This window comes from Leopardus geoffroyi, chromosome C1, assembly GCF_018350155.1.
Source record: "Leopardus geoffroyi isolate Oge1 chromosome C1, O.geoffroyi_Oge1_pat1.0, whole genome shotgun sequence".
NCBI lineage: Eukaryota > Metazoa > Chordata > Mammalia > Carnivora > Felidae > Leopardus > Leopardus geoffroyi.
Window position 1 is genome coordinate 142,278,090 of NC_059328.1, and position 18,031 is coordinate 142,296,120.

An 18,031-nucleotide genomic window follows, 5' to 3' on the forward strand; every position below is an offset into this window, starting at 1 on the left:
ATTCAAATTAACACTGACCTTTTGAAAGGATGTTAGATTTTTACTTTTGACTTATGCCACAACAGTTAGAAACACTTATTGTTATTAAAGGAGGATTTGAGAGGGGAAAAACACAGAACACTGAATATTATGGGTTTTAAAGGAAGTGACAAATAGTTATGTTTTAGGGAAAACAGTTAAAAATTTCACACCAGAACTCAAGTAACTACTAAATTAGATTTGGGTTGAAAACTGAGGTAATATTTGGTATCATTATTTTCATTATATGAATTTAGTAATTTTACAGGGAGAAAAATCATATGTTTGTAATGTGTTAAAAATATTATTTTAAATAAGAATTAAGGGATTTTATTTATGCCCCTAAGAAATACCGAGCTAAAGTTCTCTTGATTGCGTTTGACTCTCTCCATCTCTGGAGTGATAGGTGTTGGGGTTCCTTTCCCCAAATTTTCTTTGTACAAAACCTGTGAGATACAAGAAAGCACCCAAAAGACATTCAAAACAGGCACAAAGATTAAGGAAGGGAGAAAATCAGGGGCAGGGAGTTGGTGTGAAGAGGGAATCTTTCGGTGAGTAATTAATTTAGTAAGGATAATGCTTTTCCTTTTTCTTCACCACTTTAATGATGAAGTCTACCATGCTAATTCTGGGGATGAAAAAGTACATTGGTTATAGGAAATGAGTATAATGATGAGGGATCTGGTGTTAATTCTCCATACAGTAATTCAGACCTAAGTATCCACACTTGTCAGTCGCTAAAAATGTTAAAGTACCATCAGAAAAGTGAGTCACTATGTTTAAGTCCAGATGGTTTGGGTCAGGTAATAACACGCATACGCACACACAGGATTGTTAAGATGTTACTTTAAAAAAAAAAAAAAAGGATAATGGGTTATTCTTGTAAATTTTTAAATGGGGAAATAGAGTTTCTTATTTGATATATTTGTAAATACCGAGCTAAAGTTCTCTTGATTGCGTTTGACTCTCTCAATCTCTGGAGTGACAGGGGTTGGAATGCCTGTTCCCAGGTTTTCTTTGTACATAACCTGTAGGAGATAATTAGCCAAAAAGGTAAAATGACCATGAATCCTTTAGATTATAGCCACATGTGTGGGCTGTGTGGTGGAAACCCCTAAAAACAATCTGCTTTCAGATAAGACACTCAAGGGATAAGCAAAAGAAACTCCACAAAATTTTATGTTCCCTCTTCAAAAGTAGTAATTTTACTACCTTGAAGACTACTTTACACACAAATGTGTAATTTAGTACACGTTTTCTATAGTCAACACTTAATACAGTCCTAAAATTCATTAAAAAGTGGTAATAAATTCAACAATGAGAAAAATCTAACCATTTCATGACATTTAGTATCAGTAGGTCCACGGTAGATTTGTACTTAATACATAGGTTATGTGGTTTAAAATCTTATAATCATGTGACACACTATTCTTTCAGGTTTATTGAGAATTTTGTTTTGTGTTTTCTACTGAAAATTCGTAGGCGGCACCTAGTCTGTAGGTGCCCTTAATATGACAAGATTTAAACAGTGTGTTTTTCAGAAATTCTTCCCTGGAAATTCCTGATGACTGTTGGATCATGTAAATTACTAGTTTTCAAACTGAGGGATGTCCCTATTTTTTAGGGGTCATATCAAAGGTCTGTAAATTTTAATGAAAAGAGTAAGGAACTTCTTGAGCCTCTGGCCTCCTTTACCTTCTTCCCTCTTGATTAATGTTAAGAATTGTCAGCCTAAAGAAATGAATGAATTCTTTTCAAATAAATAGATCCTATGGTGTACTTGAGCACGGGTGGGGTCAACATGAACAACGTGGGAATTTGTGTCACAGATTAATTCTGAAAATACTGACAGACTAGTGGTGATATCTTTGTTTTGCTGAGAAACTTTTAGGGATCTTTAAAAATCTACCGTGTTTGGGGCGCCTGGGTGGCTCAGTCGGTTAAGCAGCCGACTTCAGCTCAGGTCACGATCTCACGGTCTGTGAGTTCGAGCCCTGCGTCGGGCTCTGGGCTGATGGCTCAGAGCCTGGAGCCTGCTTCCGATTCTGTGTCTCCCTCTCTCTCTGCCCCTCCCCCATTCATGTTCTGTCTCTCTCTGTCTCAAAAATAAATAAAACGTTAAAAAAAAAAAAAAAATCTACCGTGTTAGACAAACTTGTGTTTCTTTACCCAGCAAGGCAGCAGACCTGGTCATGGACAACAGAACAAAACGTAACCAGAGAAAGACAGGAAGTTGTAATCAAAAGTGACTAAAGGAGTTTTCTTCGACTGGTGGCCACAAAAATGTGGATTGAAATTTGTACCATAAGGAAGCCAGAGTATAAGCAAAGAGTGAAAAGGGAGTGAGATCTAAATAGTATGAGCAGTTTGCAAGAGAGATATCAAGGGTCTCCTAATGGCAATGAGAGTTCAGTCCTCCAGAGACCAGCAGAACCTATAAGACCAAGGTCGTCACCTTTTATTGGCCATCAAATATTTCCCAAGCTCCACAGTGTCTCTTGCTAGTAGCCAGCTTTTGCTTAGAATCTGCTTACAGATGGGAAAGCTGAGGGAGTGAGCGTTTGTGCACGCGTGTGTACGTGCACACAGTGTTGGGAGGTGGGGAGGAGAGGCTAGGCTAGCCTGATAGAAGTCAGGAGAAACATATGCTTAACCTGATTATTTCAGGTGTGAGGGACCACCCCCATCCCTCACACCCTTCCCCCACAGATAGACACTATGCACAGGTGCCTGAAATTCCTATACAGAACATGCTTACTATATGTCATTGTGGGTAGATAAATGACAGCTGGCACCTTAGAGACACAATGCATTTGCAAGACAGCAGACGATACAGGGCAAGAGATCTTGAAAGGGAGAGGAGAAGGCTGCATAGACTTCACAAGTCTACCTAGAGTTTTCCTGGATGGGGGAGAATAACCTGAGGTGCATACTCACGCAAAGATATATATAAGAGTAACACAAAATCTTATATATATAATTTTCTATATATATATTTTTTATATTTTTATATATTTATATATTTATATATATATAATATATATATAAATATATATTTTTATATATTTTATATAAAATTATGTATAATTTTATATATATAATACAATATATATGCAATTATATATGTAATATTTTGTATTTTTATATTGATATCTTTTAACTCACTTGAAATCATTCTGATAATCTTATTACTGCTGGCACTTTTTACTTTAGAAACTGCAGGCATGATGATTAATCAAGAAGCCAAGTCCCTTCTGCTCCTTAATTATGTGAAGACAGAAGTTTCTTATCTAGGATGGAGGGAGGGAAATTCACACCCTCCTCAAGGCACGGGAAGCCCTTGGTAGGAGGAAGAAGGGATGACAGGTAGGTAGCAATTGGGAGGTGGCTGGTTGCACAAATGCATGCCCAACACACGGGCCATTACCGAGCTAATATGCTTCTGTGTCTCCTTGACACGTTTTACTTCAGGCAGGTCAGGGATTGGCGTTCCTTGTCCAATGGTTTCCTTATACTTCACCTGCAGATATAAAAATGGGAACATGTGCATGTGTTTGGTTAGTAGCTCCGCAGTTTGTAAAGTCACAATTTAAATAATACAAACTCTACACTTAGTGTGAACGGGGCCCCAATCTGATGCTGGGTTGGAGAACAATTATGGACAAGGACACTTGATCTCTTTCCTATCAATTAAGGGTGGGGTGAAAGAGGAGTCCATACTTAGACTGTAGCCCCTCATCTTTCCGTGCACTCCAATGTTCTTATGCCCAATAGTTCATTTGGCCAGGACAGATATATTCACATGTATATATCTAGGAAGGTTGATTTTTTGACTTTAACATATTCTATTTTCTTACAAATGACAAACAGTCTCTCCTAGACCAAACTTTAGTCAGGGTCCTCTGATTCCTCTTTCCAATCAGGCCTCAACTTTTGGACTTCCAAGTCTGTCTTTGTATTTGCCCAAATTTAGCAAGAATCCTTTAGCCAGAATCCCCCTACCCTTGGTATCTCATCACTCTTGTTATCTGACCAAATTCCTTAGCCCACCAGGCAAAGTCTGGTCCCCCTGGCCTGCTGCCAGCAAGAATCTGGTTAGGTAGGTTCAGCCAGAACCTCCCTACCCCTGACGTTTTCTCTAAGTTTCTGTCCTCCCTCTGCCTCCTTACCCCCCTGCCCTGCTCCCACCCCCAAATATAAATCCTTTTCTTTTTAAAAAAAAAAATTTTTTTTTTAATGTTTATTTAGTTTTGAGACAGAGAGAGACAGAGCACGAGCAGGGGAGGGGCAGAGAGGAGACACAGAATTCGAAGCAGGCTCCAGGCTCTGAGCTGTCAGCACAGAGTCTGACGCGAGGCTCGAACTCGTCAACTGCCAGATCATGACCTGAGCCAAAGTTGGGCGTTCAACCGACTGAGCCACCCAGGTGCCCCATAAATTCTTAGCTTTCCTTGCAGTGTTTGAAATTGAGCCCAGTTCTATACTCCGATCTCTTTCTCCTATTTTAACAGTCCAGACTAAAATCTGTTTTTACGTCTTGAATCAGCATCTAGCTCTGGTTTGCTCTGATACCAGCCTCTCCATCTCCTACGCATAACCTCCCCTCATGACACCTGCTCAGCACCGCGCTGACTGTGCGACGGTGCTCAGCACAGGCACCCATTCCAGCAGCTCCTGGTGACAAAGGTTCTGAGGGCAGCTCAGCCCTCAAAGTAAATTATCAAAGGGAGGCAGAAGACACTGCAGGTGAGTTCACGGAGGCATCCTTACCGAGCTAATGTGGTCCTGTGTTTGCTTCACTCTCATCATCTCAGGGGTCTTTCCGATTGCCGTTCCCGGAGAGACATCCTCTTTATATAAAACCTGGCCATTCAGAATCAGGACAATGTTACACAGAGGAAAAGAAAGCCCAGCGATTCCTGGAGGAAGACTAGGAAACATGGCTTCTGTGAAAACAAAAGACCCTAGAGAATGTCCTTAGCAAGGTACTGGAGTATCTGACGATCTGACATCTGCATCAGCATCAGTAACTCCTACCATATATACAACACGGATAACTTTCCAGATCTTGAGAGCCCTTTCAAGATTACCGTACTGTATTAACACAGGATGAGAAAAACCAGAAAAATGTTGATTTAAAGAAAACCCTCCCATATGAAACACAAAATCCGTTAAAGAAGTGTGAAGTCAGTTATTCTGGGGAAGGAGAACAAAAGAAATCACAATGTCAAAAAGAAATCTATCTTCATGGAACAAGACAACACGTGTTACTCCTCTGGGATTAAAAAAATTAGGAAGAAAGAAAAGTTACTGTGTTAGCAGATTTAAGTTGTTATTTCAAATGGTCCCCAGCGTCATGTTTTTAGAGCAAAGTATGGGAAATTCGATCAAATAACCGCTGGTATTAACTGGGGAGGTTAGATGTTAATTGTCTGAATCAACAAGAGGCTAGCATATTTCTACAGAGGAGAATGGAATTATTCGGTTAGCATTAAATGGAAAATAAATAGTAAATATACCGAGCTGAAATTCTTTTGATTTTCTTTAACACGCAGTATTTCTGGCGTGTCTTGAACAACTGTAATTTTTCCTTTACTGTTTTTAAGGTCACACTGGTATTGGAGCTATGAAGAAAGAGTAAACATCTTGTTAAGATCTCAACATCTTAAAATATATTTTAAATTGTCTATATTGTGTAAAGGAAGTTAAAATCCAAATTAAAAAAAAATACGTATGCCACAATGATCATGGTCCGATAGCCAAAGGGAAATTCTTTAATAAGAATTTTATATAAAAAAATTTTAAAGACACTAAAATTTGTAAAGTATCAAATTAAGTTTCTTAAAAATGCATCTCTTCCTGAATCGATTTTGAAAAAGACCAATGTCAGCACGAATGGAAGATGGAGACAGTTCACATGCAGTGGCAAGAAGCTACTAACACAGTAGCAGGTGGGTCTTTCACGTTATGATTTGGTACTGAAATATCAGGTAATCCCGGAGCAGAATGGAGCACACAGTTCCTGGGCCACTGGTGGGAGTTGTAAAGGGCCACCGCACAGCCCCACTGCAGGGGGACGGCCCAAGTGTGTAGGCCCAGAGGCATCCACAGTGCCGGCCTTATCCCAGGGATCAGTGGGCTGGGTCTTAGATTCAATAAAAACTTACAAGGCTGAAGTTCTTTTGGTTCTCCCGGACTCTCTGCATCTCTGGAGTGTCCAAAACAGTCTCATAATAGGACATGCACTTCTCTGCATCTTCCTTGTACTTTTTCTGAGAATAGATTCCAAGAAATAAGGATGGAGAACACCACAGGAATATGGGCCAATGGGACCTAAAACGGCCCTTCCTGCTCAGTCAGCAGAAGGAAAGTCCTTTGTAGGTTTTTGACTGTTCCTGGATATTAGGTTGTTCTAAAGCACGGCCCTCTCTGGTCAGTGAGTGCCATGCCTTTTCTTTCTGGGAGAGCTGAGGCTGGGCATCCAGTAAGACCCACTGTCACGGCAAAGATGGCAGAAGGAGGCCCTCGCTGGCTGGCCCACCGAGGAAGGGGACAACCAGGCTCCTGGCAATGGGGTGCCTACTGTGAACTGGATAGGGAACCAGCCAGGAGCCGGACTTCCACAGGCAGGGAGAGAAAAGCAGGAGGGTTAGGAGCCATCAACAGGCCTCTGTAAAGCTGGCCTTAGCTGGTGACAAGGAGATTTTTGCTGAGCTGATGTGTGGCTGGGGTTCCTGGCCACAGGATGCACCAGGCAGGCAGGACCAGCAGGTACTTCCAGAATGTGGCTCTGATGCTGCAGCACTGGGGGCTCTGCTAAACAGCATTACGACCAACTGACTGGCCAAGGCTCTGAGCTGGCCTTCACCTCTCTCAGGCTTTCCTGACCCTGCCGAGCCTTTGGTTGGACACTGTGCCCACAGGTCTGCTCTTCTGCCAGACACCTATACAGTCAGTCCCTGCAACAGAACTGACTCACTTTGGTTAATCTTTGCAGCAGAACACATACTTTGCCTGAGAACCAGATTTTTCTTTTATTGCTTGTCACTAAGTCCTTTCACTTTTCTCTCCAGCTTTGTTTACCTCCAGTTTCTCCCACTTTTCAGGGAAGTTTGGGTGTGGCAGAAAGGCTAGCTACTTTTGCAAGGGGATAAAACTATTCTTTGTACAGCTCTCTCGTCTAACTTGTACTACACACACATTATGAATTACATTTATATGTTGAAAGATTTGATCTCAAAGATGATAGCTGTTTCAGTCAATAAGAGATTTCAGTTTAGATGTTTAACAAGAAGCCAGTTAAAACAAAGATTTCTGGAAGGAAAGAACAGTTCATCACATTCCCAGTTCAGGAAAAAGTAACCTGAATGAATTTTCTTAGTTACGCAAATGTAAGGCAAAGAGTTTTCTTTCTCCTGGGAAAGGGGTAAGACCAGTCCTTCTTTTTTCTTTTTTCTTTTTTTTTCTTTTCTTTTCTTCTTTTCTTTTCTTTAACGTGTATTCATTTTTGAGAGTTAGAGTGCCAGCGAGCAGGGGAGGGGCAGAGAGAGAGGGAGATACAGAATCCGAAGCAGGCTCCAGGTTCTGAGCTGTCAACACAGAGCCGGATGTGGGTCTCGAACCCACAAACCGTGAGATCATGACCTAAGCCGAGGTCAGGCACTCAACCGACTGAGCCACCCAGGTGCCCTTTTCTTTTCCTCTTATTTTCTTAACATTGAGCAAAAGCTGCCTTAACTGCTTGGCCAAGCTAGTGATGGTCACTAAGAGGGGTGATCAGTTTGTATTTGGAATTGGGGGTGTTATGAAGGGCAAGAGTCCTAGATCCCTGGCATTAGGAAGTATTTAGTATATGGGGCACCTGGGTGGCTCAGTCAGCTGAGCGCCAGACTTTAGCTTGGGTCATGATCTCACAGTTTGGGGGATGAAGCCCCACATCAGGCTCTGTGCTAATGGCTCAGAGCCTGGAGCCTGCTTCAGATTCTGTCTGTCTGTCTGTCTGTCTGTCTCTCTCTCTCTCTCTCTGCCCCTCCCCCACTCACACTCTGTCTCTCTCTCTCAAAAATAAACATTAAAAACAAAAATTTTTTAAAAAAGTATTTAATATATTATCCTGAATTTGTGGGCCCATTTAGACTGTTTGCATTAACCCCCAAGTATGAGATTTAGAAGTTATAAAATATGTACTTTTCACTGGAAACCAAGAAGCAATTTTGTAGAAAGTACCAGCACTACTACATCACTGAAAGGTAAATACTAATTTAAATTGGGAGGGAAGTAACTCGTCTGGCCATATTTTATGCCTTGAGGAACTAGCAGAGGAAAGTCCCAGGAGAACAGAGTAAGTGATTTAATTCTTCCCTGGAAAAGGCCTGCACTCTTGGGTTTTCTTGAAAGATCAGCATTGTCAAAAAGCTCAAGGTTATACAGCTGGCAAGCCTCTCACAGCCCCAAGAATGCTGACTTCCCCCAATGAACACAACATAGTAGTTTGGGGCCCATATAATTTTGTTAATGATTCCCCACCCATCCCCAAAACAAAAGGTTTATTTCTCCCATTTGAATATATCTATTTCTTAAATAAACAATTCTCTAGTGATAACGATTTTTCATGTCTAATTTTACGATATAAAATTATATGTTGATAGTACAGGATTTAAATTCATAATTTCCCTGACGCAATTGGCCATTGAGAGATCACCTGTGACGACTGAAAAGAAACAAACAAATAAAAACAGATTTCCAGGGCCTACATCAGTCTTAGTAGCTTTAAAATTCCAGGGTGGGACTAGGAAAATTATATTCTCAGGTGTTTATAATGCATAGCCTAGTCAGGTCACGACAGCTTTATAACTCACTGCTCAGAAGACAAGCAAAAATTCTACCTTGTAGCTTCTTAAACAAATTGCAGATCCCTGATATCACTGAAAATGAAAACAAATGAGGGTATATCCTGGTCTATAAAAGACCTTCTACTTCCCTTCATTTCTGTTTGTGGGAAGATAGAGAGTTATCTCTCATGGGAAGAATTGGGGTTAGATTGCATGGTTGGTGTTGATGACCTATTTCAATCTGGTTAAGGAGACTGATATTCCAGATAGGGACTGTCTACTTTGTTTCTTCCAGATTTGCACATAAATTTTACATCCACATTATAGGAGATTTTACTTGTTAAAATACTGATTCATTAATATGGGTGGTACCATGTAAGAGTTTGTCAGCACCTTAAAGTTCCCTCCCATAATCTATTTTAATTTGGATACAGCAACCTCAGCTTCTCTTTTGTTGGGCAAAACTGTGTTTTGAAAGAGGCTACTTAGGTATTCATGGAAAGACTTTTTTGTTCCTCACGCCTGGGGTCTATGAATGATATTCCAATGAATGTCCTTACCTGGCTTGAAAGGTTCTTGACTTGCTGGGCATGAATGATCTCTGGAGTATCAACCACAGAAGTGAAATTGGCTTTTTCCATTTCTGCTGATTGCTTATACTTAATCTGCAACAGAGCACCCCAAAATTGGGTAAATGTTTACAATGTACATGTTTGTTGATTTTGTTTGATTACGAGGTGGTCAGTATTTCTTTTCCAAAAGGATTCATTCATTTGAGATTCGATATTTTTTCCTATTGTGTTTATAGCTTTGTATGAAAGAGAAAGTCAGAAAGGTTGAGTCCTAGCTATTGAAAGACTTACTATGTAATTTGGCATAGGGGCTGGGGAGGGAAGAAGTAATGGGAAAGGAGCAAGATGATCAACACATAGTAAGGCATGGATTGTTTACATATAGAAGAGCTGGGAGCAGGACAAATAAGCAAAAGACAATGTGAGATGTCTAAAAACTACGTTTAAATTTAGGTCTTGAGACAAAGCATAAGAGACTGTTAAAAACTGAGAACAAACTGAGGGTTGATGGGGGGTGGGAGGGAGGGGAGGGTGGGTGATGGGTGTTGAGGAGGGCACATTTTGGGATGAGCACTGGGTGTTGTATGGAAACCAATTTGACAATAAATTTCATATATTGAAAAAAAAAGTGAAAAAAAAATAAATTTAGGTCTTGAAAGGAGGAAAAGAAAGAACCCCCAAAATAGTCTAAACAAGGAATTCTTCGTGCTGAATGGGGGTGAAATGATGAACAAATATAACCAAGATGTCAGAATCTGCCCTAGCTCCAAGTTCCCCAAGTTCTACCCTTTGCTCTGAATGTCTTCTGTGGTTATAGACTCAGAAAGACAGACAAACCCTTTGCAGGCCTGGCATAGGGTTTCTGATTCTTATATTAGAATGGATTCCACCAGGCAGATGTTTAAAAATGCCACTATATACATATGACTGTTATTGACCAAGTAAGATAATAGAAGGACAATATGTGTTGTAATCACAACTTTTTTTTTTTTTTTCCAAGATTGACCTGAAATAATGACACTGACCTGACTGGCAATATCAGTAGCATTCCTGGCCCTCATGAAGTCAGGAGTTTCATTGGCCATGGCATTCAGACCTCTTCCTTTGACTTCCAGCTCCAAGTCTCTCTTATATTCTTTCTGTAGTAGCATTAAAAAACAGTTACCTAACTTTCACAACTAGGTAGTAAATGTATAGCATGAAAATAAATCCACATAATATATCATTTCTGTTACTAGTGTTCACCTTCACCATTCCATGTGGTCAGAGGCAATAGTGACCACAGAAACCAAGAATAGGAAATAGAATAGGAAGCAGGAGTAGAATAGGAAACTATTCTACTCACATCAACATGGAAGCCTTCCTTTTAAACACTTTTAGCATTCTCTACTTAGAAAATCGAAGTACAGGGGCACCTGGGGGGCCTAGTCAGTTAAGCATCGGACTCTTGATTTCAGCTCAGGTCATAATCTCAGTCATGAGGTCGAACCCCATGTTGGGCTCTGTGCTCAGCATGGAGCCTGCTTGGGACCCTCTATTTCCCTCTCCCTTTACCCCTCCCTCGCTTGCACACACACACACTCTCTCTCTCTCTAAAAACTAAATAAATAAAAAGACAACCAAAGTATAAAAAAATTTTTAAATTTGGTCTGCTACATAACTAGTTTTGAACCTAGGTGCCCAACACTCCAATATGGTATTTTAATTTAAACAAGCTCACTATGGGTGCCTGGGTGGCTCAGTCAGTTGAGCAACTGACTTCAGCTCAGGTCATGATCTCACGGTTTGTGAGTTTGAGCCCAGCGTCAGGCTCTGTGCTGACAGCTCAGAGCCTGGAGCCTGCTTCTGATTCTGTGTCTCCCTCTCTCTCTGCCCCTCCCCCACTCATGCTCTGTCTGTGTCTCAGGAATAAATAAACATTAAAAAAATTTTTTTTAAACGAGCTCACCAAATGGATTGTGGTTAAATCAAATAGATCTATCTATCTGTCTATCCATTTATCTATCAAATAGATAAATAGATTATGATAGCCACTAGATACAAACTGTTATAATCTCAACTCATCAGAAATTGAGATATCACTTATTTAATGGCTAATAACCACGTTAGATATGGAATTTGAAATTCAAAACTCTCTTTTTCTCTCTTCCTTTTTCAGTGTAACTTGGCTTGGAGGAAGAAGATGCTCTGTTAATTATATGCATGCAGTTGGCTGTGGGCCTACCTCATTGAGGATTTGAGTGGCGTTCTTTGCTCTTAGCATGTCAGGTGTGTCTTCCATTTCACTGAGACCCTTCCCACGGATGCTTTCCTCTAGATCTTTCCTGTATTCTTTCTATATCACAAAATAAAAGCAACATCACTGACAAGAAAACCCGGATTGTTCCTCTTAAATAAAGAGCCAAAAAAAAAAAAAAAAAGAAAAAAAGAAAAAATACCCTTCCAATTTTAGATAGTTACAGTTTAGTGATTAAAGATATGCATAAAGGCAGGTCATCGGTTAATACTAAATATCAGATAAGAAACTAGACATTAACAGGATGCTAAGGTAAGCATATTTTATTAGGTATTCAATTAAAAAATGAGAAGTATTAACGTGAGTAATAGATTAGATGGTAATACCAAACACATGTGAACCCAACTTGAAACCCGCGAAAGTTAGGTAGTGATGAACTTGCTAGAAGGAACATTGATGAGTGTCATTAGTGCAATTATTGGGATCAACAGGGAAAGAAAAGACCAAGTGGGCACTACCTCGCTGGCTATTTTGGTTGCATATTTGACATGTAATAAAGCTGGCGTGACCTCCAGGCCCGTCAGGTTTCTGCCTTTAATGGACTCTTCATAATCTTTCCTATATTCTTTCTAATGTGAGTAGGAAGGAAACACAAATTAAAAAAAGAATCTTTATCACAACTTATTTCTCAAACCTAGGAAGAAAAAAAGATTATAACATTGACCTTCTATGTATGGCCTTTTAACTGGATCATAGTTTTGCTAACAGTCACACGTTTGAAATGAGTCTGATTATTCTGGAAATTCTTTGTCTACAGCAAAAGAGACTCAGCTGTTGAGAAGCCCTGTTGGGCTCCTTGTTCACTTGTCAAACGCTGTGACTCAGGCGGCCCCACTCCCTGCTTCACAATAGGGCAGGACAGCAGAAGGTCACATGCGCCATCAGACTCTGAATCCATTGTCATCTCTCCCCAGGCAACAAAAGATTTTACTTCTGAACTAGAAGTAAGTGAGGGGAAGATAACAATGCAGAGGAAGAAGAGCCTGAGGGCACCAAATGCAAATTTGGCCTTTTTAATTTTGATAGGATTTTAAATTTACAGAAAAGGTGCAAGACTAGTACAAGGAACTCCCACAAACCCTTTGCCCACATTCACTAATCATATGAAACATAGTTTAACTTTTGATTATTTGGCCTTCTATATACCAGAAAGCTCTGTAAAATGCTACTTTATTAACAACCATTTATCTTTATAGTTGGAGATATGCCCCATGGGGGGAGAGGTAAAATGCAATCCAAAATAAGTCTGTTTCCCAGTGAAAACAGACCTCCTAACATTCAAAGTAAGATTCCATTCTTCTCTGCTATTGGTTAAAAAGGGAAAAAACAATGTTTTTTTTAGATGCTTCCGGTTACATTTCTAAAATAGGAAATATGGCATCTTGGCTTTTGCTGTTTTGATAAACATCTTGATTACTAATCTCTTGTTTGGTTGGGGTTTCCTATTAAGACAAGAGCAATCCAAAGCCAATGGTGGGTCTGTGCAGAGGGAAACTCTCATTTGTCAAAGAAAAATTCATATTACATTCAATATAATTTGCTTCAGAGTTAGGAGTAGTTTGCTATGCTCTAATGCTATGGAAATGAGGGTTGAAATAAAACATACAATAAATGTTTAGTATTCAGAATATTTGTTATAACCGAATCATAAGATTTCTGAGATGGAAAAATTTTAGTGACCACATGTCAATAAAATTTCCGTCATCTACAACTTTTGGATAACAGAAGGCTGGACACATTTGAGGGCAGAGTTTGTTTTTAACAGCTTGATGTATGTTTGCTGTGTGGTGTGTTTTTGTAGAACTTACCCCACTTTGCATCTGTTGAGACTCTTTGGCGGTGATGTACGTTGGTGTTTCAAAGTCCAACATGGGCTTTCCTCGTTCCTTTTCGTACTTTTCTTTGTATTTCACCTAGTGATGAAAAGCCTTATTAGATATAACTCCTCTGATCAATTCACAGACAGAGGCCAGTTTAGGGATAGTTTGTAACTGATACATTAGTCCACCTGAGTGGCACCTCATTGCCACCCAAAACAGGTTCCTGTAGTGTTTCAGATCTAGTACTTTTTGTTATTGCCTGGGAGAAAATACCATTACTGTCTGCAAGGCATAATAGGATTTATGTTCAATCCAAGGAAACAAAGAATCACTGCAGAAGAATCAGCTGAGAGAAATGTTGAGGAAGGAAATGCATGGGGAAAGCACCCATAAGATGAAGGTTGGACAAGATCTGGTATGTGTAGATGTGAACATTTTAACCATAGCATCTAACCATATTTCTGAGAAATATCTCTAGATTTTCTTTCGTAAGGACTTTTATCAGAGACCTGGGGTCCTAATTTGATAGATAACACACACAACTTTATTTATATGTCAATAACTGGGTCTCGGTCATAACTGGTCACATATTCAATGCAGTCAATATAAATTCATATAGAAATGAAAACTACTTTACATGTTGGATGACTTAATAAATTTGACCTTCACAAAAGACCTCTCTGAACTATTTTACAAATACAATGTTCTCATCCTCATTACGTGTGATTAGGAGTGGGGGCAGCCCATAGATATTCAGAAATTGAAAGTCAGAGAGACAGAGGCCCTTGTTCACAGAGCATCTTAATGGCAATGCTCAGTCTCAGCAATCTTGCTCAAAATAGAAAGCTGGGGATGCGGGCTGCTTCCCAGATGACACGAAGACACTTCCAGTAATTTAGCCCTCTTTGTGAATGCCCAACAAGAAACCTAAATAATGCCAACCTAAATAATTTGTGATATAGGAAGTCGTGTGACAACAAACTCCTTCTCTGAGTCCTTTCTTTTGAGAAACTTTATTTTACAAATTTTGCAATTTCTTAAATACCCTCAGATATTTCGGTGGTATATCTGATCAGGTCACTTCTCTGTTCAAAATCCTCCTAAGGCTCTCTATCATCATTGTAAGGCTTACATCCTTAGTGGGGGTGCAGACTTGTGAGGGCACAGTGGGGTTGGTGTGAGGGGTCTGTCCCCCTTGTAACATAATACGTATGCTTCCAGCCCCTGTCAGTAATCTGAATAACACACATTGCATACACCGGCACTGTGTCTCCAATACATGTCGATGCTCTTATTTAGAACATAAAGTTTTGTTGCAAAATGCCACTAAATTCCAAGCCCCCTTATATCTTTGGGCAGTTTTCTCCAGCAATGGTTATTAAAACTGTAACTACCATTCTGAGGGGGAATCCATGAACATTTTTTGACACTGTGGCTGAACGAGCATCAGGACAGAAGGCCGTCTTGATTGACTTACTATACTCTGTAATTCTGTGGCCTCCTTTAGATGAAGCTGCTCCAGATTATCTGGTATTGTGTGGTAGTGGCCTTTACTCTTCTCATAATTCTTCTTGTACTGGTACTGAGGGGAAAGTGGCATAAAGGCACATTGAGAGAAATACTGCTCAGCATTTCTGTTTTTCCTCTTTAGGTTAGACATTTATGCAGCAGCAGCATCAAGACCAAATTAAAACCAGCAAACAGTAAGTGGGCGGTTACAAAAACCTTTTAAAGGAGGAAGATCCACATTCTGTACTGCCAGTTAATACAGGATGGTAAATACTTTGGTTAAATGGCTTATTCAAAGTAGGTTTTAAAAGTGAAAAGTGAAAAGTGAAAGAAATTATTCCAAACCATAATTCCATGTCCTTAGAAGGAGGGAAGGGCTTAGTTAATTGGGAAATAAAAGTTTAAATACTTGAAGAATAAAAGCATTTTTATATTCTGAGAGATGTTACAGTCAGTGGAGAATGGATAGACTAATGTTTAATTTGGAAGAATGCATTCAAACAACAGAAGAGTTTTCTAAAGCTAGCATCTCAGGAGCAGAGAAGATGTGTGTGAGTTCAGCAAAGGAATTCAGCCACAAATGGGTGAAACATGCTGTTTCTGTAGCAAATGGCTGAGCTTACAGAACTGGCAAGCTGACTCGTATTCAGCACGTGATTCATTATCAGAGATTCCTTCATGTCAGTCACAGGTTTGTGAAGTTTCTTCAGGTCAGCCTTATATTTAACCTGCAAGTCCAGGGGAAAGAAAGAAATCACATAAACAGGAAACGGAAAACAGTACTAATGGAAGCCATGCTACGATATCCCATATCCTGAAACAAGTGCTGGAGATGGTGATGAAAATAACACCCCTAGTTCACAGTAGCTAAACAGTGGCAACAACTCAAGCGTCCATCAACAGATGGGGAAGTAAAATGTGGTGTATACATACAACGAGATTATTATTTAGTCATAGGAAGAACTTCAGTTCTGACAAATGCTATGACACGGACGAACCTAGAAAACATGGTAAGTGACATAAGCCAGACAAAAAAAGACAAATATTGTATGATTCCACTTATATAAAATTCTCTAATAGGCAAATTCATAGAGACAGAAAAGAGATTTATAGAGATTACCAGGGGCCTAGGGGGAGAGAGGAATGGAGAATTATTGCTTAATGGTTGTAGAATTTGTTTGGGGTGATGGAGATAACGGTGGTATGTGGACAACACTGTGAATGTAGTCAATGACACTCAATTATACATCCTATGTATGTGTGTGTGTGTGTGTGTGTGTGTGTGTATTTATTTAAGTAATCTCTACACCCAGCGTGGGGCTTGAACTCATGACCCTGAGATCCAAGAGTCATATGTTTTTATGACTGAGCCAGATAGGCGTCCCTCAATTGTACATCTGAAAATATTTAAAATGGCAAATTTCATGTGATATATTTTACCACAATTAAAAAAAAAACACACACACATACCTCACTTGCAAGATTGTTAGCATCTTTCATGACTTTGTAGAGCTGGCTGTCTTTTGGATTGTATTTTGGTGTTTTGCCCTTCTCTTTGTTGAAATTTTCTCGGTATTTAACCTAACAGGAAGTGCAAAACTCCAAATTATTTCTGAGCATCAATTATTTTGAAAACTAAGAAACGGACGAAATATAAATACAAAAGAACACGTCCTATGTAAAGTGATCATACAACTTGTTTTCCGAATAGGACACTTGGAAGCATAAAGAAAAGCACAGCTAATAGTTATGTTCATCCATTCATCCCCTAGTTCTTAGCCCAGTCATGAAATATACGGATGCTGAATGAAAGAATAAAGGTGGCTGCATCCGGGTGGGTTCTAGAAGTTCAAATGTCATTACTTGTGCCTGTTAAGTTCCCACAGTTGACCCAAGTATGAATCCCACCCTTGGGATGTAATCTTACTACCTGAGGAGAGGTGCCAGTAGGCCCTCACAATCGATGTTTCTCTTCCATGAAGATAGTTAAGCACACAAACATCTAGACACACCCACAAGTGGAAAAGTGGAGAATGAGAAAGGCTTGAGATGTTTGACAGAAAGGAGAGAGAAGGTACTTGGTATGCCTTCATGATACCACTTTTCCAAGCTCAGCACTTTTATCAAAGACTGAGGATCTCTTTTGTGGCTACTATTGCACTTTCATTCTGGGAACAACTTCCTCCCACAGGTTTTTCACATGAGAGCTGCCACTCGCCCATCTGTATTACCTGGCTGCTCAGCTTGGCTGCCTTCTTGGCCATTTCAATGTCTGGGCGACCAAGCATGCTTAACCCATGGCTGCCTTCCTTACGGTGCTTGGCTCTGTACTCCACCTGAATCAAAGAAAACCAAGATAGGCAATACATTCTAGGGGGTGGGTGCCTTGTACTACTTGGTGGCAGTGACCTCTGGGGAGCAGGTACGTTTTAACCACACCCTTACCTCACTGGCCTGTTTGGCTGCCTGCGTGGCCTTCTTGATGTCCGGCCGATCGGCCACTGTGGTGTAATGCAGGTTTTCCTTGGCATCTTTTTTGTAAGCAACCTTTGTTTGGAGAAAAAAGAGTGTTTACTCACTTGGGAGATATGCTACCTTTAAAAAAGTCCTCATTAAGCACAAGGAAACTTTTTATTAAAAGCAAGCCAATTTTTTAAGCTACCGTATTTTTTAAACTACCAGACAGAGAAAGTAGGGCTACCACTCACAGGAAATAGCTCAATATGCTCCAATTTAGGATCCACCAGCTCAACAGAACCCCTGAGAGTATAGAGGGGTAGGAGGACTTACATTACTCTGCTTCTTGGCCACTTCCATAGCATGTTTCACCTCTGGGGGCTCCAGCATGATGGAGTAGTTGGATTTCCCTTTCTCCTTGACAAACTTCTTTTTGTAATTTGTCTAAATAAAGACAGAATTATTTATGTGAGCAGAGGAGTCTGGGAACAGAACTGATTTACTTGAGGAACTGTGAGAAGACCTCCA

At 40.0% G+C, this 18,031-nt stretch overlaps 1 protein-coding gene across 30 annotated transcripts in view; it reads right to left on the bottom strand.

Moving 5' to 3' along the window:
• Nucleotides 1-18,031, bottom strand: part of NEB (nebulin) — a 214,083-nt gene that overhangs the window by 15,634 nt on the left and 180,418 nt on the right. For 20 of the 30 annotated variants that reach the window (XM_045479788.1, XM_045479819.1, XM_045479815.1 and 17 more), the window contains 17 exons: nt 17,837-17,947; nt 17,492-17,593; nt 17,278-17,382; nt 16,517-16,627; nt 15,670-15,774; nt 15,015-15,119; nt 13,526-13,630; nt 12,176-12,286; nt 11,646-11,756; nt 10,447-10,560; nt 9,410-9,514; nt 6,186-6,290; nt 5,538-5,642; nt 4,789-4,881; nt 3,446-3,538; nt 954-1,046; nt 372-464 (listed from right to left, as the gene is read on the bottom strand). In XM_045479788.1, the coding sequence (XP_045335744.1) occupies nt 372-464; nt 954-1,046; nt 3,446-3,538; nt 4,789-4,881; nt 5,538-5,642; nt 6,186-6,290; nt 9,410-9,514; nt 10,447-10,560; nt 11,646-11,756; nt 12,176-12,286; nt 13,526-13,630; nt 15,015-15,119; nt 15,670-15,774; nt 16,517-16,627; nt 17,278-17,382; nt 17,492-17,593; nt 17,837-17,947 (1,767 nt within the window). The remainder of the gene's footprint in view (nt 1-371; nt 465-953; nt 1,047-3,445; nt 3,539-4,788; nt 4,882-5,537; nt 5,643-6,185; nt 6,291-9,409; nt 9,515-10,446; nt 10,561-11,645; nt 11,757-12,175; nt 12,287-13,525; nt 13,631-15,014; nt 15,120-15,669; nt 15,775-16,516; nt 16,628-17,277; nt 17,383-17,491; nt 17,594-17,836; nt 17,948-18,031) is intronic. The other 10 variants (XM_045479817.1, XM_045479812.1, XM_045479810.1 and 7 more) reach the window with 4 other exon arrangements.